Source organism: Drosophila innubila (assembly GCF_004354385.1).
Source record: "Drosophila innubila isolate TH190305 chromosome 3R unlocalized genomic scaffold, UK_Dinn_1.0 2_E_3R, whole genome shotgun sequence".
Lineage (NCBI taxonomy): Eukaryota > Metazoa > Arthropoda > Insecta > Diptera > Drosophilidae > Drosophila > Drosophila innubila.
The window spans coordinates 25292179-25315219 of record NW_022995380.1 but is presented as its reverse complement, the minus strand read 5'-3'; the positions used below and the strand labels follow the sequence as shown (position 1 = coordinate 25315219).

The 23041-nt window shown below is 35.6% G+C and overlaps 1 protein-coding gene across 2 annotated transcripts; it reads right to left on the bottom strand.

Annotated features, from left to right (window-relative positions):
• Positions 1-796: 796 nt before the first annotated feature.
• On the bottom strand, positions 797-23035 carry LOC117791576. 2 transcript variants are annotated; one of them, XM_034631363.1, is made up of 11 exons: positions 22952-23035; positions 21250-21379; positions 11286-11546; positions 5646-5752; positions 4479-4588; positions 2884-2962; positions 2713-2810; positions 2459-2644; positions 2259-2401; positions 1880-2025; positions 797-1273 (listed from the first exon to the last, which is right to left on the bottom strand). In XM_034631363.1, exons 2-11 carry the CDS (start codon positions 21319-21321, stop codon positions 1162-1164), a joined length of 1314 nt encoding a protein of 437 aa, XP_034487254.1. In that variant the 5' UTR covers positions 21322-21379; positions 22952-23035; the 3' UTR covers positions 797-1161. The 2 variants fall into 2 exon arrangements, with proteins under 2 accessions (XP_034487254.1, XP_034487255.1); XM_034631364.1 differs by having other exon boundaries at positions 11301-11546.
• Between the last annotated feature and the right edge of the window lie 6 nt (positions 23036-23041).

Sequence of the window (23041 nt, the reverse complement as noted above, 5' to 3'; positions counted from 1 at the left end):
GCCACCGAGTAATTAAATTTTACCTACAAAATTGCAATAAGAGTTTCATGTGCACTTCGTTCAAATCAACTCTGTTTCACAGCTGATTGCTAAACAGTGTTGGAAAATGAGAAAATTTTGGTTATGCAACTTTTGAGGTGGAAGTATTTTGAATGCATTGCCATTAAAAAAACGGTAATTTGAACAACTTTAAGAAACGACTTTTTTCCAAAATAATCGTCATCCGGACCATAGTGTAATATACGGAAACAAGATAAAAAGACTGAAAATATTGCATACTTTTAGGCAGCCTAAATTTATAGATTTAATTTGAGAAAATTGTACTCTGTCTGTTAGGCGCAAACTAAATAAATATTGCGCGATTTTAAGATGAGTTTCATAAAATTTTTAAACATTGTAATATTTAATTAACGCACACATCTGCCTCAGTATTCTTTTCGAACCCTCTTATTTGAAAGAAAACGCAGTGTCCTACTAATTTTAAATATATTCGTACGCTTAAAGAATAACTTAAATATTTTTAAGTACCAATTTACCAAGTTGTCTCAATAATAGAGAAATATACTTTATTTAAAAAACTGGTGTATATATAGACCATCCAATAAATAACACAGGAGTTCCAGTTTCAATTATTAGTTTTTTTTTTTATTATCTCAGTAATTAAATTGATTTTTCAGTTACATTTAATTTATCTTTTACTTTAAAATTAATTACAATTCGTACAATTAACGTTTAACGTTTAACGTTTCCAAATATTTGCTTAATATTTTAGACTAATTTGATTTTGAATTCTTCGTTTAGTGATTATGTTTCTCAGTTTTTACATTAAGTTGAAACATTTCCTTAATGCTCGTACACATTCGTTCAAGCTTATGACATACTAATGACTTATGTTTAGTTGTTATTATTTTAATATTAGGTAGACTTTAATAAATTTATAGTATAAGTTTTTTTTTTGTTTTCCATTTAGTATTTTACAGCGGAATCGGGTTTAAGCTTATTTCCATCAAAGAATTTGGAAAAAATTGAAAAGAACACTTTTAGTTATATACATTTGAGACTTAATTGAGAAGATGGAGAGAATAAAACTATTCATAAAAGTTAAACTATGTTAAACAATAAAACTGTCACATTGGACTTATGAATTAATTGTAAATATTTTTATATATTACTGGGCGGTCCGCGATGGGCACGCTGTCCATGCAACGTGGAGGAATGTCTAGAGCCGGGTCGTGAATGTACAATTGCATAATCGTTATCAATTGGTATAGACCTTCGAAGTAGTACGATTTAATATAAAATCAATGGTAAATTATATGTATATATTTTAATTTAGAAAACTTTACAGTTTAGTTAGCATATCTTTAAGAGTGGATGGTTAGTGTTGACGGGATATGGGCCAAAGAATATTGTACGTTCTATAAGTTTTGTTAAGTTGTTTTTTGTTTTGTTTTTCTTTTTAAAGTTAGTCATCGTTTCAATCAAATGCAAATTATCAACGGTTAATTACAGTTGCAATACAAGGCACGAAATAAATATCTTTCTTTTTTTTTTTTGTTTTCTGATATTTGTGTTTTTTTTTTTTTTTTTTTGAACACAAGTTGTGTTGCATTGTTGTAGTTGTTGTCCAGCAGGGCGGGCACTTCAGTAGAGTTAACAATAGATACTAATACAACAAAATACGATACAAGGCTTTGTAGGCATGCTTTATATATATGTGTGTGTATGTATGTGTGTGTTGGCTCCACAGCTACCAGAGAAAATATTGTGAGAGCAGAGCAGATGCATATCGAGTGTAGAATAGAACTTTTGTATATGTATTTGTGTATATTGTGTGTGTGTGTGTGTGTTTTTTAGATCAGCTTAATATCTATCAGACCTATTTGAGTGTATCGTCGAGCCGCCGCTAGTATAACCCTTGTGCGCATCGCGTCCATGTAGCGAATAACGGGAACCATACTGACTGCCATGCCAGCTGCGATAAGGATCGTACTCCTCGATTATAGAGGGCTCCTTTTCAATGATCTGAGGGTTAAAAAATATATTTAAATATCATTTTTGAATTTTCAACTGACGTTGTTCCTGCTTTTCTTATAGAAAATATTATAAAATAATTAAAGTTTTAATTATGAGTTTAATGCCTTGTTTTTGGCTGAATTTTGAGACATATATAATACACAGGCTTTCCTAATTTTTGTCTAATATAATTTAGAATATAGAAAATCATTTACACATACACTTCCTAAGAGCAGACTTACCTCTGTATTGGCACAACTACAACTCATGGCAGTGCAGAGGAAAATATTCATCAGCAACATGATGAGGAACAGAACACCCAGGGTTATGGCCAGCCACAGCAGCCAACTGGGTCGTACACCATCATCGCAGGTAGATGAGATTACTGCAAGGAAAAGATTGGTTAATGCTGTTGAAAATATATAGAACTAATAGTGCTTACATTGAGCTTCGGCAGGATCGAAAACGAATACGGTTGTACCCGCAATGCTGGAGCCTTCCTCATTGGTTCCAATCTGGCGGGGACCACCCTTGGTAAAGCCAGCCGTGGCCACCTCATTGCAATCGTCAATCTCAACACAACGACCAAAACACTGTATGACGTCACATTGCAGATGAAGCTCAGATCCTAAAATAGTATTCCATACAAGTTAGCCTTGTGAATTATGTAGATTAGACGTAGAGTTGTCTAATTACCTTCGGGGAACTTGAACATGGAGTCCACTGTTGCCTCGGCCGCACGTCCATCGGCAGTGGGAACAAATCGACTCATCAGACTTCGATCGTAGGGACAGCTAAAAATGAATTTATCCGTCAGTTAGCTGCCGCTAGTTAAATTGATTGGAGAGCTAATATAGTTGCACTTACCCGCGATCATCTGTCATCTTGATGGTCTCGTTCTTTTTGTCAAAGGCAAAGCAACTGCCCACGCGCAGACCATAGGTATCTAATAATTAAATTGAGTTAATATTTTATATTATTAATTGTCAAAATTTATTACTAATATATTAAATATTTTAAATTTATAAATGAAACAAAAATTAGCAAATAAATTCGGTATTACAGATTGAATATGTAAAGTTATTAAGTAAGTTATGAACGTATTAATCAGGGAATAATACCGAATAATAAAAAGTTAACTTGTAAAGCTGACAGGTCGAAGGCTTTCAAAATTATGGAAAAACTGAACCGATTTTCAAGCAGAGTGCCATTTTGATTTTGGTTTGGCCTATAAATTCGTTCTGCATTCAAACTAAACTAATTTCGATAAGCAACATTTATTCCTCAAAATCTTGGTTTTGTTTTTAATCCAAAATTGGAAAGTATAAATCTCAAGTTTTAACTTTTATTTAACTCCTGATATCGTTATTATTATAAAAAAACACTTTTAATTTATTTTTAAAACGTTTAATTTTTTTGTAAAAAACCATGCTAAATTGGACAAAAATTTTGACTTGTAAAGTTGCTAGGTCAAAGCATTGACCAACTTCTAACTTTCTTAACTTTGTCAAAACTGCACCGATTTTCAAGAGGAATGTCATTTTGATCATGATTTGGCACCTTATTTCATTCTGCATCCAAATTTAATTTATTCCGAAAAAAAAATATTTTGCCTCTGGATCTAGGTTTCGATTTCAATGCAAAGGGTCCCCCCTTTGAAATTTTGAAAATTGAAAATTTAAAATCTCAAGTTTCCACTTTTAGTCAACTCCTTATGTCGTAAATAGTATAAAACAACACTTTAAATTTGTTTCTGAGACATTTCATTTTTCTGTAAAAAATCATGTGAAATTGGACAAAAATTTTGATTTGTAAATTTGCTAGGTCAAAGGTTTGACCAACTTCAAACTTGCATAACTTTGACAAAACTGGACCGATTTTCAAGAAGAATGTCATTTTGATCATGATTTGGCATTTAATTTCATTCTGCATCCAAATTTAATTTATTCCGAAAAAAAAAATAATTTTCCTCTGGATCTTGGTTTCGATTTCAATGCAAAGGGTCCCCCCTTTGAAATTTTAAAAATTGAAAATTTTAAATCTCAAGTTTCCACTTTTAGTCAACTCCTTATGTCGTAAATAGTATTAAACAACACTTTAAATTTGATTCTGAGACATTTCATTTTTCTGTAAAAAATCATGTGAAATTGGACAAAAATTTTGACTTGTAAAGTTGCTAGGTCAAAGGCTTGACCAACTTCAAACTTTCATAACTTTGTCAAAACTGGACCGATTTTCAAGCGAAATGACATTTTGATTATGGTTTGTCCTCTTAATTCATTCTGCAATCAATTTTAATTAATTTAGTTTAAAAAAAATTTCGTCGGTTGTACCAAATCCACACCCGGAAGTGATATTTGATTCGGTTAGATTACCTCGTATTTATTAGCAGCTAAGAACTTTAATATATACATTCTAATGAGGTAATGTCAAAGGTAAAGGGAACTGTGATTATTACATACCATTCGCCTTGGTGAACTCGGCACGAATCTTATACTTATGTCCTTGGACCGTCTCACGCACCCGATGATCGTTTTCCAGAAATTTGAGCACAATGTGAGCATTGTCATCGCTGCAAATACGAGTATGAATGAAATTGTTACGTTAGCTAACGGTTGACCAGGCAGGCAACCACAATTACCATCAAATAGATAATTAAAAGTGCAGATAATAGACCCAAAAGTGCGGCCCACTGCAATTCGCTTGCAGTTTCATTGGCCAACAACGGCACTGGTACGGGCATTATGCAATTGCGGTCATTACTTTACAGACAACTGATTTTTGTACCATATAAATATATATACACGTAATTTATAGTATAGTTTTAATTTGCGCTATCTTGTTTGCTGTTTTGCACATTTTTGTCGATTTTTCTTTTTTTTTTTTTTCAATTTCCTTTTTGTTTTCAGGTAGTTTTTTTTTTCAATGCGCTTAACAGAGCGCAACAGCTAAAAAAAATCAGTTTTTTATTCAGTATGCACGCATACTGTACTTAAATATTTTCCCATTTGTTTGCATTGCTTTTCATTAAAACGTCAGTCATACAAAAGATTTAGACAACGAACTTGCGTAATTTGAAATTGAGGCAAAGTCATTGGCTTTATGGAAATGAGGCAAGCGCAAATTAAATTGTTTGTACAACTTCCAGATTATAATCTTCAAGAGGTGGCCATAAATGATTTACCGTTAATTGAGCACAACACGGTGAACTGTTGTTTGTGCGAATCGATTAAAAAAAGCGCCAAAGAATTTCATTGTGCCGATCGCTAAAAGCCTTGAGTTTTACTTACTACTTGCAAAAGTACATAGAATTTCAGAAATCAATAAAATGCGCTATAGAAAGGCAACACCTACGGGTAGGTAGATATATGTATGTACACTTATATAGCTCAGCATAATGTGCTCTTTGATTTTATTTGTTGTGCGCCGACATGAAAAAAAAAACAGACAAAAAACCAAACAAGTTTCGAGAAATCAAATGAAATTAGCAAAACAACTAAAACGCAGAGCACTTTGGCCTGACGGAAGCTTTGGCCAAATTACAGCACAAACTTAACAATCTACATAAGGAGCATTTGTATATAAGTGCAATTGTCCAGAGTCTAGACAACTTAGGCAGTCAAACTTACCGAGTGTATCCCGATTTGCCACAGGTAATCACGTAAAATTTATCATCCGCCAGTTCAAGAGTCTTATGCACACGCACTGCCAACTGAATTGAACGTTCCTCCGTGCGCTACAGAATCGAAAGAGATGAAGGGAAATAGGGGGAAGAGAAGAGAAAGAAAGAAAGAGGGATCAGTAAAATCGTTGGTTATTAAAAGTTGCATAGAATTTTTATGTTGATTGGGTTTAAGATGCTGCATTAATATACTAAGCTGCAGGCGTTGGGAGCGCCTTTTAAATGATTATATTTATGTTTAGCTTTGGCCAGGCTTATTTGTGATTGGCTAGTAATAAACGTGGTCGGTGGCAGATCCAGCAACGGCTGCAGTCTGCTATGGAACTTGTGGCACGTTAATTGTCACCATGATGTAATTGCAGACCAAGCAACAACAAGGAAATGCAAAATGCCGCCAAGTGTGACGCTGGTAGTCAACTAACTCGCCAGTCCGACAGTCCGACAGTCAGTCAGTCAGTCAGTCAGTCAGTTAGACTGCTCACACTCGACACATTTACCAGTTGTTTATCTCTTGGCCATGTTTACCTTTCGTCTGAACTTCATTGAATCTTATGCTTTGCAGCCACATTAATAGCTGCACTTTCCAGTTAATGAGTTGGCTGCCTATCATGACTCTAACAGACATTTCGGTAATAACATGTTTGCATTTCATTTCGAATACGGCTGGTATTTCATATAATTTAGCGTTTTAATTGTGCAGCCACATGAAACTGACGTTGCTAGCGGTCGAGACGAGCACAAACGAATGACTTAGGCGAGCAACTTGTTAGAATGCACACACAGACATGAGCTTATTTTAATTATATTTTGTATGATTATGCAAGTGCAATTGTTGCTGTCTGAATAAACAGTTTTTTATTTGTCAAAGACATCAAAAAACTGTATTCATCTTAAAATATAAGCATAGAATTTTGAATTTAATTTTTAATTTTAATCATTACATTTATAGTTTTTCCTTATTTTTTAATTTGTATAAGTTGAAATAAATAAACGAAAATATTTAAAAATATTTACTATTGAAACTACAACAAATTATTTGCTTTTTCAATTTTTTAGATCAGCTGTTGATTCAATTGTATTCTATTATCTTACTTTGTGAGTCATTATTGAATACATTTATTTAGTCAATTAAATAAATAAAGTTAAATAAATAAAGTCCCTGCTATAAAAACATCACTCTAAAAAACGATGATTCAGTTGACCTTGACCCGCAATTGGCAGCAGTTATGTAATACAACAACAGTCATTAAATGACGTTAAAGCGGACCAACTGAAACAACTTTACTACAGCATCCGCTGTAATGTATATACACTGTAATCAATAGTTCAATTTCGACTTGTCGCAGCTGTTTGCCAAACTGGTTTTAGTTTCCATATACAAATTTATATAAATTTTTGTTTTCTTTAATATTTATTTGCTTTATCTGGTTGACGTCCCACGCCTGCGTTAATCTATTGGCATATTACGTATTAAATGTTGTCAGCGTTTTATGAATGAATCGAAGCTTTAAAGTTTTGCAGTTTGATCATGGATTATCTCTCAACAAACTAAGGAGTTAAGTACGTGTTTGTAAGTACAACATTAGTTTCAAATGTTAGCAAATAAACGCTAAGATAAGTGTGCATAAATACCTCAGACATAGCTGGAAAATATTATCAATAAAGAGTTAGAGATTGAGTGGCTGGTAAACATGGCGAAGAGTGTCACAATCTGTTGGCCAGCTCATGCATCAGGATGGAATCGAATTAAGGCAAACCAAGTCGAGTGGCGCGATAACATGACGAGCTCAAAGACGAGAAGCTGCCAAGGGGATACGAGGGGAGCTAAAAGTTTTGCAGACGTTGCTAGCGGATGAGCTCATTATGAAGTTATTATCAAAGTGGAGAAAATGACTGCGTTGATTTTCCCATATATGTACGTTCTTGACGTACTCTGTGGCAATGTCTATGTATTTGAAAATTACTTAATTGACAAATTGGCATACAATTTGAAGTTCGTTTTGTTTGTTTTACTGCCAGTGCAATGCAATTAACATTTAAGTGATTATAATGGTGCTGCACAAAGAACCATAACATAACACTCATCATCATAAAATAATGGCAAATAATTTGCGGCTAAGCGTCCCACTCGCAATAATACAAAATACGAAATATGAAATAAGTTCAAGTACATCAAACTCAACCCACGATGCGAGTACTTGTACTCCTATTCGTATTCGTATTCGTATTCTTACAACAATAACAACTTGAACTTTATGTTAAATTGTTGGCTGACTGGGACGGCGGCTTGGGCGTCTGTCTTGCCATTGTCAGCGCCAATTTCATGGTTTGCCAAGTACGGCAATGTGAGGGCTTTTGCCATAAAAACCAAATCAAAGAGATTACGGCGCTCCAAAGTAGCTGCAACCAGTCCAATCTTGTTGATGTCGAGTCTTAAGATTCGAGACTGTTTTAGTTGCTGTTAGTGTTAGTGTTTGTGTTTGTGAATTGCATCTGCAATGGTCAAGGTCAGTCAAAGTCGAGGAGGCAAAGCAATTAATGCCCTACGATAATATTTGCCAAGAAATATAATCAAAATTGCTCGAGAGCTTTTCAGTATTATTCTCGTACAGACAAAAAATTCTTTTGACACAAATTCCGCGCGTACACACACACATACACACACACACACACATAGTCGGAACAGCAACAATGAGAACAAGCAACAACAGCTTGGAATGCTGTCAAAGTCGAAGCGTGGAAAGCCGTGTCTGGGCATGTGAACTGTCTGAGACGCCGGCGCGCTGTCGACACTCCCAATTGGCAACAGTTCCCCCACAGTTTCCTCTCTCATCCCCCAATTGTAGGGTTAAAATAAAACCCAAGCAAGCCGTCGCGATAAGCGTGATTTAATTTTATAGGGGACCTCCCCTTTTTGGCCGGCAAACTGGCGAACAGGCAAACGGAAGGTGGGCCAAGAGCGCAGAAATAAATCTGATACACCTACACTGATAAAAAAATGTTCTAAAATTAAGATTTTGGTCTCAAAACTTAGAATTTTGGTCTAAAAAATACGTTTCAGAACATATTATTCTTAAAGTAAGAAAACACCTTTTTGATTTTAGGAACATAAGACCAAGTTCTTATTTTAGGAATAAATGTTTATCAGAATATTTGTTCTAAAAATTTAAGTAAAATATTAAAAATGATTTTTAAATGTATAATATTTTATTGTTCAAAGGTTCTAGGTGTCGTTTTATAACATTATAACATCAAAGTAAATATCTAGATCCAGAGGAATAAAATTTTTTCAACGAATTTAATAAAATTTGAATGCAGCATTAATAAAGATGCCAAACCATGTTCGAAATGACATTCCGCTTGAATATCGGAACCGTTTTGCCAAAGTTATGACTGTTCGAAGTTGTTCAAGCCTCTGACCTAGCAACTTTACAAGTCAAAAAATTTCATAATTTTGACATGATTTTTTACAAAAAAATGAAAGGCCTCAGAGTCAAGTTTAAAGTTTCGTTTTATACTAATTATGATATAAGGAGTTGATTTAAAGTAAAAACTTGAGATTTAAAATTTTGAAATTTCGAAATTTCAAAGGGGGGACCCTTATCATCAAAATCGAATCTTGGTCAAAAATAATTAAATTTTCCAAATGAACAAAATTTAAATGCAGAATGAATTAAGAGGCCAAATCATGATCAAAATGACATTCCGCTTGAAAATCGGTCCAGTTTTGACATAGTTATGAAAGTTTGAAGTTGGTCAAACCTTTGACCTAGTAACTTTACAAGTCAAAATTGTTGTCCAATTTCACATGATTTTTTACAGAAAAATGAAATGTCTCAGAATCAAATTTAAAGTGTTGTTTAATACTATTTACGACAAAAGGAGTTGACTAAAATTGAAAACTTGAGATTTTAAATTTTAAATTTTCAAAATTTCAAAGGGTCCCCTTGCATTGAAATTGAAACCTAGATCCAGAGGCAAAATATATTTTTTTTTTCGGAATAAATTAAATTTAGATGCAGAATGAATTAAGAGGCCAAATCATGATTAAAATGACATTCCGCTTGAAAATCCTTAAAGTTTTGCCAAAGTTATGACAGTTCGAAGTTGCTCAAGCCTTTGACCTAGCAATTTTACAAGTCAAAATATGTCTTAATTTTGGCATGATTTTTCTAGATTTTTGAAGTTGGTTTTTTCTTTCAGTGTATGTATGTATGCAGGTAAGTCTGGAACTCTGGTGCTTCGGCTGTGTCTATGCTGATATGGCCTGGTCATAGTTATTTATAAAATTGGGATACAGGGTGCAGTCGGGAGATTTGACATTGCAATTAATAATGTTGTACTTTGTATGTGCTTAAACTTATAACATGACGTGTAACGATGATAATTTGCATTACAACACGCTGCATTATGATTGTCACATAGATACACACACATATTTACACATGCATACAGTGCGTGTATATACTTATGGTGTGTGTCATATCTGACATATCGGCTTACATATGGGTATGGCTAATGCTAATGGCTTTCAGCGTAGACCCTGGTTACCTTTGTCTGCCATTGTTTAAGCTCGGGCGCTGTTTACCCACACACATACACACACACACACACACACACACACAGTCTGTCAACGCCCGTGGTGCACGTAGGATTAAACTTGATTTTTATTGCCATCGTTACTATATAGACTGACGACTAGTCGTCGCCTTCTGCCTCGTCGTCGTTAGCATCAGCCATTGCTGATTTGCCTTGATTTGGGGCCAAGACTCCAAGTACACCAGATTCAAGATTCGTTCAAATTTATGCGCATGCGTGCCTCCAACCCTGCCCCACCCATTGCCCCCACCACTGGTGCCCTTTGGACGGTGTCTGCGTCACAGACCAACCGTAGACAAGGTCTTTGTGTTAGCATATGAAACACACAAGTAAAAAACGTCAGCACGACAATCAGATACCCATTGCTTGCTACTACTGATTATGGCAGTTATGATTTTTAAAAATGTTCGTTTGTAAAAATTTATCTCGTAGGAAATATATAAGATGGTATACCAATTATTTAAATAGTATTTAAACTTTTATATTTTTATTACATAATTTTCTAAATAATTTAATAAATTATGTGGGAAAATTTATATTCTCTGTAACTCACTACTCCAGAAATTTTTTATCATTAACGTATAATAAATACAGAAATTAATCTAGAAATTTGATTTACAAAGTAGGGATTTTTAGAAAAATTATATCGATCTGCCTAAAAATTATTTGGTAAAACGCTGTGCCAAAAATTAATAAAAAAAATCTAGCGGTCCTGTAAAACCTCATAACCTGCTCCGAATCAGGATGGAAAATAGCGTATCAGGTGTGTATTTTAATTATTATGTTATTGAACTCATATTGATTTTCAAAGATCTATAAAAGTTAAAGAGAACTTCCTTACCACAGTTTTTGAGCCTCACAAAAAATAAGTTACAAGTAGAAATAAATTCAATGCTGCGTTTTGAAATGCTTAAATATATATGCGGAATTAGGCAATCAAGTCTTAGTGGTTAATATTGTTTAGGAAGCGTGAATTGGTTATGCTTACATTGCTTCCACTCACGTTGCTGACCAAGATGCCACAATAGTCGCTCGATCCCTGCTTGGCCCAAAGATTGAGGCTGAATGCAACCGAGTCGCTGCCATCGCCCATGGCCATGCAGGACTGTGTGCGATGATCCCGCACATGGACCGCTCCCGTGTAGCCGGAACTGAACTTCACCTTGATGTTCATGGTGCCCGCCTTGCAAGTGGCTGTCACATGGGGCGCAAACTCACTGGGCGCTGCTGGCGGTTCCTGTGTGGCAACCTGTGAATAGAAAGAGAGAGAGAATTAAGTATTATAAGTATTTAAATTTTTGCTAATAACTATGACCTATTTTTGAGTTGTCTGGGAACTCATATACACGATTAAAAAGCCAACTCATAGGATAAGCATGGGAAGACATTAGAATACGAGAATTCTAATAAATTTTAATGGCCAAAACCGAAGAGTCAGCAAAAGTCGCAATTAATAGCAAAAGGCAACGGCAATAAAAGACTTGGAACTTAGAACTTTGGTTTCTTTGGCGGCCACAGCTGGCAGATAGTTGCACGTTTTGGGCCAGTTTCAGGTCCGGCTTCGGATTCAGCTTCAGCTCAAGTCGCGCACTGTCAAAGGCATTTGGCTTGAAGATAATTTATTGGCATGCTCTCGACTTGGGCTGCCGTCGCGTCGTCGTGATAATTGAATTTGTGCCCAAGCTAGACCTGGAACTGGAGCTGGAGCTGGAACTGAAGTTACAGACCGTAGGCGCTAGATAAGCAGCACAAAAGTTAAGTAAGTCATGTCATGACAATCGCACTGATGCCGTTTTGCCTTTTTTTGTATTTTTTGTATTTTGTTTTTATTTTGGCCAACTCACGTTCTTGGTAAGCCGGCCCTCAGGCTGGGCAAACTATTCGAGGCGCCTGTCCAAAGAGAAGGCGCAACAATTCCCTCGGCTTGACGGGCCCCAAATTGATTTATGTATATTTACTTTCCAATGGTGGCCTGAGAAATCCATTTGAGTTGCATTCAACCAACTGGCCAGTCATTATAGCTTTTAATATTCTCAGTCCAACAGGCAGCTAAGATTTGATTCCGTTTCAGTTGCTGCTACTGTGCGTCAAGTGAAATGTGGCAACGAATCAACCCAGTTTGTGTTGCAGTTGCAGTTATGCCAAAAACATGTTGGCTAGTGTGCCACTTTCCACTTGCCACCTGCAACTTTTGCCAACTAGAACATCCACTTTGCATAGCCTAAGCAATTCATGGCCAGCGACCAATATAGTTTTATAAGCCTTTATAAAAAATGCTGCATTTTAAACTCTGCACATGCAGTTTCCTTTGTGTCCAGGCCAGCAATTATAGCCACATCTTTTGGCGGCACAGTTCAATGCGCGCTGCTCCAACGCTCGAGGGTCACATACAGCACGTAGCAAATGCAATTCCAATATCAACTCCAATTCCAATTCCAATTCCAGCTATAACTCCAGCTACAGTTCCAACTCCCATGACAATTTGTCGCTTGGCAAAATGCAATTGTTTTGTATAAATTTTGCATTTTTTTACTCGTACATTCGGTAAGAGAGCCCAGAGTCGCAGTCACTGACACAGACGGAGCCAGTCAATTAAAATAGTTTTTGCATGCTCGTTTCACTATCGTTGGGCTTGTTAAAAATCGCAACAACAATACAAAAATTGTTGCCAGCTGTTTGGCCTTTGTATTATGCAACACGCTCTGATTGTTGTTGACTTTCCATATAAACAAAGCTTCAACTAACGAAAATACTTGAAAAACATAAAAAAAAAATAAAATATATCTAAAAACAAAAGCGAAAACGAAAACGAAAAATCTCAAATACAATTAGACACTTGCGCTGGAAGTCACGGCAGACCTGAAGCCATTGCTGCAGCCGGCGCACACCGAATGGCGACCATTAAATCCAATGAGCCGAGTCTTTGATTTTGATGGATTTGGATTGGACCATGTGCTCAGTCATTAGCCACTACTTTAGTGGCAGCCGCAGGACACTTGGGTGATTTTTCAAAACCAGAAAAAAATTCCTTTCAACCTTTCCAGCTCACTTGCGAAACAAAAGACTTGGAACACAAACTTGTCGGCTAACACAATCGCAGTCGCTGCGCATGTAAATCCTATCAAAATTGAACGCTGTCTTGGCCACGCACAGCTGGAGCTGACTTTTAACTGGACTGGCTGGTTGTCTGGTCAGACTGGGCCATTAAGCTCTGCCCACTGCTGATTTATATTGCTGCTGGGGTCAAACGCTGTTGCCATAAACCAAAACTCTTCCAACACGGCTTTAACTATTAACTATTAGGAACTAAGATGTGCGCAATTAGTACTCGAAAGTTGCCAGTTGCCGTCGCGGCAAATAACTGCTTAAGAATGACAAAGCTACAAGAAGTATTTTAAAATTACGAACACCGATATTTCAATGCTCTAACAATGCATAAAAGTAAAAAAAAAAAACAATGAAAAAGCAATTCTCTTAGTTCCTTAAACTATACAACCCATGATTCGTATTATATTTGATCAAATTTACAGTTTAATTTATTAAATAAAATTCATTAAACATTTGAAATTAATTAATTTGTTGTATAAAAATATAAAATTTAATATTGCTGAAATTTAAAATAGATTTTTGTCAGCCAATTCTTGTGACTCAAAAAATAAACTCAAAAAAACGATGTGTTTTTTTTTGTAAAGCAATTGACATTAATATCTCTAGACACTTTTAGAACACAGCTGATAATCTTTAATTTAATTTATTAAATTTTTGATTTACATTTTTTTATTTTTATTTAAACATTTGAAATTAATTAATTTATTGTTTAATAATATAAAATTTAATATTGCTGAAATTTAAAATAGAATTTTGTCAGCCAATTCTTGTGACTCAAAAAATATACTTAAAAAAACGTTGGGTTTTTTTTTGTAAAGCAATTGACAATAATATCTCTAGACACTTTTAGAGCACACCTGAAAATCTTTATTTTAATTTATTAAATTAAATTCATTTAACATTTGAAATTAATTCATTTATTGGTTAATAATATAAAAATTAATATTGCTGAAATTTAAAATAGATTTTTGGCAGCCAATTTTTGTGGTTCAAGAAATATGTTCAAAAAAACGTTGGGTTATTTTCTAAAGCAATTGACATTAATATATCTAGACACTTTTAAAACACACCTGATAATCTAAATGAGTAATTGTCTTCTACATATTTCATTTGAGTTTTATATGATTTTCTTAATCAGCTTGCACAAAGATTCGTTCTATAATAATAGAAGAAAATCTGATAATTTTCGTAAAGTCTCAACGAGCATAAAAAAATATTTTCCTTCATAATTTTGCATTCCTTTGTAAAACTCTACTTGGATTAGCACCTGGCAATTTTGTTATCATATTGAATATTACAGCTAAACGCAACTACCAAACAATTTGCTTCACGTTAAGAAAGTTCAACTGTAGTTATATAATGGCTTAATGCTCTTGCCATAACAATGTATAACAATATGCTTGTGGCAATGGTCACAACTAATTTGGCTTAATGTGTTGCCAAGACTCATACACTCACTTATGGGTGTGTTTCCCACTGCTGCTGTTTAGAAAACTTAAATATTGCGCAATAGTTTCTCGGCGATACAATCTCCGTAGCTCGAGTTAAAGTTCCAAAGAGTCTGAGCTTCGGCTGAGTGCAGCTGTGCATATTTTCGAATGATTGCCAAATAAATTTGCTAATGCTAAAGCCAGAGCTGAAAATGTTAACACAGAGCAACAACAACTTGTGTTAGAAGCGAAACGAAACTCGTGCCTAACAAAAGGCGTACAGTCGATAAGAGGGGTTGCTAAAGGGGGTTGGGGTTGGGGGGGGCAAAGAAGGTTGCTTTAACATATTTTGTGTGCATTTGAATTTCCGCTATGTGGCGACTGTGGTGCAGTAATAAAGCTTGGCAAGTAAATTATAACATAAGGCCTCGGACACGGCCCGACCCGGCACAACTTGGCCAAGACCGGCAAGCTGGTCTCAGTCCCCAAGTCTCCTCAGTTGGCTGCCAAGTTGCTGCTGCTGCTGATTGCAAATTGTCACGGTATTTTCGCTGGCAGCGCATAAATTGCCGTTTAAGCGGCCGCAGATCGCATTACAGCCGCTGTGCAGTCGCATATTGTTGGCCGTATTTATGTTTAGTGTCGACTTTTTGGGCCTGGCCGAAAGCTTAATGAAGCTGCAGGCTAAACAAGTTTTGAGCCCGTTTTTTACAATGAGAGCAGACTGCCAAAAATTATTTTTCCCATGTTTTCTGCATTTTTACACAGTCCTAAGAAGAATTTTTTTCAAGGCGGGAAGTCGCAAAAATTTTGAAGAAGTTTGTTTTGATAATTTTGTATTAAATCTTTTTTAATTTAAACAAAAAAAATTTATAAATCTTTGTAAACAAATTTGTAGTCAAAATTATACGAAAAAAAAAGAAATTTATAAATTTTTGTCATTTGATAGGAAGATAAGATAAAAAAAGATATAAACTTTTGTAATTTATTTTTTTGTGGCCTTTTTTCAAGGCGGGAAGTCTCAAAAATTTTGAATAAGGTTGGTTTCATAATTTTGTTTTAAATCTTTTTTCAATTTAAAGCAAAGAAAAATTATAAATCTTTGTAAACAAAATTGTAGTCGAAATAATGCGAAAAAAAAAATTTTAAAATTGTTGTCATTTGTGTCTAATTTTCTTTGATTTTTTTAAGATAAGAAAAGATATCAACTTTTGTAATTATTATTTTTTTGTTGTTGCTTTTTTCCCCTTTTTTTTTGATAACTAAAATTAAGACTTGTAATTAATGTAGTTGTAGCTGCAATTAAATTTCAATTGTTGGCGCTGTTCCATTGATGTTCTGACGTGCTAATTTCATAGCACGTAGCTGTCTGCACGTTCTCATCCGACCCAGACCCATACCCGGACCTAGACTCAATGCTGGTGCCCCTTTTAACAGACACACATAGACTGGGGTCAATTGTGTGGCTTTTATGCTGTCGTAGCACTAATATAATAATAAGCACTTAGACTTCAGCTTTTGTTGTTGCGGCTGCCGCTTCTGAAAGGCAATCAATAGAAAACATCTTGTAACTTTTTTTCTACTGTTAACCAATTCAACGACAACAACAACAACAACTGGAATAAAAAAAATTTCAAAGAACTTGTCATGTGCTTCGGACATTTTGCTGCTTATTTATGTGTTTTACTAATTGCTAGTTTTTGAGTGAGTTCACTCGGAGTCTGAGCTGCACTTCTTTTCTGCAGCTTAACAGTAGAATAAGAAAAGTTTCGTTTTAATGGTTTTCCATATACTGCAGCCACTTATGAGTATGACAAGAACTTTCTTCTCGTTTGTGATTATCTATCTGATGGAATCATGCTGTTTTTTGTACTATACATCAAGAAATGAAATGGGCTAAAATGTTTTGAAAGCTGGCTTTAATTGAATTTAACTTGGCCTGAACCCTCTTAACGCATTAACAATGCTGGGAAATTGTCGAAAATGATTTTTTATAGTTCTTATGCATTTCTTGCTCTTTTCTGTGCTCATTTAATTATCATTAATCAAGATTTGAGTGCTCTAATTATGTAAGCTTTAATTTATTACGATTGTGTAGCAGATTGTGGCTAATATAAAATCTTTCAGACAAATTCAGAGTCCGTTAAAATTGAACAAAATACCAGCTAAAGATTCATTTGTCGTGATTCTTCGCTAGTGACACTTTCCATATTTATTACCTTAATTGCTGGAAAATGTTTACTCAGCGCACGAAAAACTCATTGTTAAGCCTCTGGGCTGAAAAACATTTTCCGAAATGCTCCCGACCGCTGAGCAATTTTCATAAATGCCACTTTCCATGCACATCATTTGCGAAAAAGAACCTGAAAGCGGTCTGACAGTCTGTCTCATGGGATGGCTAAAAAGGCTAGGTTGTTACTTTTTTGGAGGCACAACATAAGCCTCAATGACGGGCCAATAGAAGGCCCAATGGCAGTGGAAATTTCAACTGGAGACAACTCACAAAAATGCAACAAAAGCAGAACTGGCAAATGGTTTTTCCCATTAGTTTCAAATAAAACCTACTTTTACCTCAGGTAACAAAAAAAAAAAAAAACAATTGCTAAATTGTTGTGGAAAGAGGAGAAGCAGAGGCAAAAACAGAAACAGAAACAGATCACAGAGCGCTGCAGGTGAACAATGCAAGTTAATCAAATAATGAAGAGTCCTAACCAAAGTTAAACAAAAGAAAGAACTTTCTCCATTGGGCAAACTACACTGCTGAGAATCAACCGTTCTCCTCTCAACGGCTGCTGCCAATGATGACCCAACATTTTTGCATAAATTTTAATGAATTTTACGCTACACTAACATTGAGCCACTGTCGGACAGTAAACAAAATAATTTGCACTCGAAATCAACGCGGCGTTAAATTGCGTCAACACAGGGCAGCTTCAGGCCAATAGATTTTGTGGTCAGTTTGTTGTTTTTTTTTTTAAAGTTTGTTTCTATTTTTGTGTATTTATACACTTGCAGAGAGTATTATAACTTTTTCTACGAAATATGTAATGCATTTAAGAAGGCATGTCATAAGGTAAATAGGTTCTTGATCAGCTTGATCAACGAACTGAGTTGATTTAGCAATATTTGTTCTTCTGTTGAAACTAGATTCTTAGTATCAAATTACCCATTAAGAAACTTGGGACAGGACCGTCTTTTAACTATTGAATTAATATCTATTAGGAATAATCGGTTGAACCTTTAGTATGAAAAGCTGTGTTGTTTCTTAAAATATTTCAATCAAATTATTAATTGTTATCTTATAAATTCAAAACAAATATAATTAAAATTTGATTACTGTATCATATAGCTGACATATGTGTAAATTAGTTTTTTTTGTTTTAAAAATATGTCAATCAATCTTACAACTTAAACATTTTTAAGACTATATAGAAGACTGTAATATTTAGCTAAACGTTCAGTCAGTCAAATTGAATACAGATCTCTGCAAGAGTATCAAATCTTCGGCTGTCCAAAGCTAACCTTTTTTTTTGTTGGACTGTGAGAATTATGGCCAACATTCGTACCTAACTGCGCAACACACTCAGCTGACCGACCAATCTAATGGCAAATGGTAATGGAGTCGTCGCTGTCGCTGTCGCAGTCGCCGTAACAGTCGCTTCCTGGCCAATACCAGTACTGGAGTGGCATCGTCTGAAGACACACTACTAACCCAGTGGCTGTTGCGTGCGGCTAACAAACTGGTTGCTCTTCTAATTGCCCCAGTCCAGCTGTGGCGACGAGTATGACAACCCAACGCGGTCCAACTCGACCAGTTCACTTCATTGCACTCAATTTTGTGGTCGATATGATTTGATGCGAGTCCGAAAGCAAAAACAAACTTTCAGCTGGATTGTTAATTAGAACAAAATAGCTTTACTTAATGTAAATTCTATTTGCATTCCGCGGTTACGAGTATTATTCAAATCCATAAAAAACAGGGAAAAAAACGTTAGGCCAAGTTCTAGTTAATATGTTTGAATGTTTGCTTAAAATGCCGGTTAACTGTACCAGATCTTTACCGTTAACGTAAGCACAAAGCTAAGACACACATCACAACTTTAAAAAACTTCAATCAAAGAGCCAAAGCCAAAACAATCAACAAGTTTGTTGCCTAAGTCTTTTGTTTGTGTTGCTGCCTCACCGCAGGTTCTAAGAAACAAAACAATGAATCATATTTAAAGTGTATTCATGCTGTTCTACATATCGTTAGATTACTCGTTGCTCGTATCTTGTAGCTTTAAGCCGGGATCACTTCAATTGACTTGGCTACAACACGTGCTTGTCAGTTTGGTTTTGGTTTACATTATGACCACATAAAGTAATGCAAATGCCTCACAGCTTAACCACAGGCCAACGTCAGGCCACTTGCGGTCAAATTCAACGCGTCATTTCTTACCAAATACGCAACTTCTCAATTCGTTACCGATTTTCGCCTTTTTTATATTTACGGCCAACATTCAGCAGTCCAACGGCATGACGACATGGCCCATACACATGTGTATGCATAGATACTTATATATTGCCTTATACATAATCATAACACTGGGTGTTAGTCTGTTCGTGTATGAGTCTGTTTCTGTGTTTGTATGTGTGTTTGTATGTGTGTGTGTGTGTGGGTCTAGAGAATTAGCATATTTTGTTTGCTTTGACATTGAAACTGATTTTAATGGCCCATAACAACAATAACAATAACAACAACAACAACGCGACAAATACATTGCTAATATGCAAGTCAATATTTACATTCGAGCATTGAGCATTAAGCACTGAGCACTGACAAAAGTGGCAGCAATTATAATTATAATTGAGAAACATGCTCGATAGCTGTCGCATGTGTTGAGCATTTTAAACGCTTTTCGTTGGCCAAAAACCAAGGTGTCTTTGGCAACTGTGTGAACAACCTTTGAGGGAAATTAAAACAGAAAACGCAAGTTCGCAGTTTGCTTAATAAGTGTAAAAATCAGACAGAGTGTAAAAGAGGCAAAAGCAACAGCAACAACAGCTACAAAAAAGTACCGTATGGTAGCTAAATTTCAATTTTAACAGATATTTAACACGCACTCACATGTAAAGCTCTGTGTGTGTGTGTGTTTGTGTGTGTGTGTGTTAGTGTATATGCAGGTAGATGTTATATGCAGACGACACGTCGGTAAACTTATATCATCATCATCATGAACAGGCTTCGGCATAATCAGCTTTACCTTCATCATTATCATCATCATGAGCATCATTATCATCGTCAGCGGCTTCGCTGCGTTTGTTTGCCGTTGTTTCTGCTTCAAGGTTCTGTGAGTTTTGCATTAGCCAAAGCTAACTAAAGGCTAAGTAAATACTTAGTCTTAGCTGTTTTGACTTTGATTGTAGGCCGTGCTTTTTTTTAGCCATTTGCCAAGCCCAAAACGACTTTATTGACGTCTCCGTGGGCGTTGAGCTCGGTTTTTTTTGTCGGTGTTTTATGATGTCATTTTTAAACGGCCGCCGACTTCAATGAATAGTTCAATATACCCGTTAGTCGTATGCAAATATACAAGTACTTTTACATATATTTATTTATTTACAAAAGAAACTGAAAGTCCGAAAGAACTATCAATCAAATTTTAAACTTTTGCTGAATAAATTAACTGTTAACATAGTTTTACTTTTATTGATGTATTTTTTTAAGTAAACACTAACTAACAACAACAACGACATAAATACGAGTAAGTGACGTATATGCAGCTGCTAAAAGACCGGCTTAAACCAATTTCAATTGGTGCCATAGTCGCTTTAATAGATTTGTGCCATTTCATGAGCCGAAAATGAAATCAAAGCATTTCTCTGATCGAACCCAAACAATTGGAAATTGGCTTATGGGAGAGGGCCAACTAGTGCATGGGTAAAAGTTAAGATATCGGTCAGTGGTACAATCGAAATAGTGAAAATTATGAGCACAAGTACCAAGTACCAAGTCGTTGGAACTGCCGCCAAGCTATTGATAAACTGACAAACTGGCAGAGCGAGAAACTGGCGCAGCTGCAACTTCAGTTCAGTTCAGTTCAGTTCAGTACAGTTCATTAATTTGTCTTGCTTGGAAAATTGCCGTGGAAAATTCACGTGCCCGCAGCGAATGTTGTTTGCCGTTGTGCTGACTTTACGAGTCTGCCATGAAAATGGGTCCGGTAATGTCAGAACCCGCAGTTAACCTCGTTTTTATGCCTAGCCCCTTACAGAACATTATTGTATGCAAATGAAAAGTGAAATGGATGAAAACTGCTCCCCATACGACCTATGATAATTGTGCACTTTTCCCACTCACACAACTGAGAGACAAATGGAGCAAGTTGGTGAAGAGCAGAGGGAGAGGAGCTAGTTTATATTTTAGTAGGAACTTACCTGTGATATTAACAGTACGCTGAACAGCAGCCAAAGCGCCGTCATTGCTTCTTTTGTGTGGTGTGTCGTCATTGTGGCGCACGTTCGTTGCCTGAGTCTTTTGTTTTCTGTGCCGTATCCTTTTGGCAAGCTGCAAAAAGTCGTTTATCAAAACCATTTGCATTGAGCAATTGTGCAAATTGTTATGGCAAATTATGGCAAATTTCATGCGCCTCACGCAGTTGCCAACTAAAAAACGGCTTTCAGTTGCAGCTCACAACAGATTACTCATTCAATAAGAGTTACTTATTTTTTGTTTTCTTAATTTCTAAATGCCTAACAGACGATGAGTCAATGACAGAACAATGCGAGACCTATACAACTGTAGTATACTGAAATATCTTGTCGATTTTCTGCGGTTTATTGCTGCGCTTTCAACAGCACAGCTGCAGCTCAGATCATTACAAGATATTTGTGGTTTTCTGGTCATAACTTTCTAGGAAATTTAAAGTGCGCAAACGTGACACAAGTGTATAGACTTCAGACTGCTTGCCACAATAATTTCTAATCTTTTAATATGATTTTTTATCTATGAAACTCCGGCTGCAATGTGGGCCACGCCGACACAGCAGCGCAGCTGTTTCTCACGTCCACGACTTCGTTTTCCATTTCACATGGGCTTTAATAAAAATCAAAAGCGACCCGACCCGATCGATCTGTAAAATGAACTTGCCTGTTTTCTCAGAATAAAGGTTTGCGAATCGTTTCTAATGAAACAATGAGAGTGTGTGTGTACAAAAAAAAAACAAGTTTGTGTATATAAATTAATGACATGCCAATTGTAGGTATAAAAAAATTAAAAATTAAATATTAAATTGGCGCACATGAGGACTGAGTGAGTTAGCTGAGAGAGGAGAGAGCTTACGTCATGAGATCGCATTGTGAAACAAAACAGTGTCACCGATTGTGATCACTGATCAGTCAGCAGAGAGGGCAAATAATCCAATGAGCATTCGGACATTTGGCATTGTTTAAGCACAGCTTGAAGTTATTTATAGCCAGTCTAAATAATTTATATAGTGCTGCTAAGAGCACTAACTGGCGGAAATAGCAGCATACCCACGCGCAGCTAAGCACACACACACACACACACACACACACATCTAACATCATTTCAAGCAAACACCAAAGCTAATAAAAATTTGTTCGTTTTTTTTTTTTTTTGTTTGTTAAAAAATATATGCAGTGTGAACACAATTTATGCAATAGCCTTAACAACATTTGACCAATAGTTGTTAGATTTAGCTAAAAAAAATGAGCGTGCAACTAAGAGAAGCAACCAGTTTGAGCCAAGTTAAGAGCATATGTATGTCTTAGAGATCAGAGAGTCGTTTTGCTCGCAAATTTAAGCCTTTTAATATATTCGTTTCCAGCTATTTCCTTAAAGTTTTCACATGAAATTTGCCATTTGCCATTTGCCAATTTGTTTGTTAGTCTATGCATATTGTTTATATTTATATGCAAAGTACGTATTTTATGTGTTTCTTTTGAATTCACTTCATTGTTGCGCTCTTAATGCATTTTGTAAGCGAGCGCGCACGTGAAAACAAGTTTTATGCAACAAGTTGTGGCGCATTTATTGTTATTTACAGTGATTAAATTTAAACAAACAGTTGTTTTTTGCTTTTCTTTAAAACAAGTGACGTCAGTTGCCTGCACTCACACAATATTAATAAATATGTTATTCAAACTAATTATTCGACTTAAAACACAGCTCAAAATGATTTACAAGTTTCCGCTTGACACGTTTGCA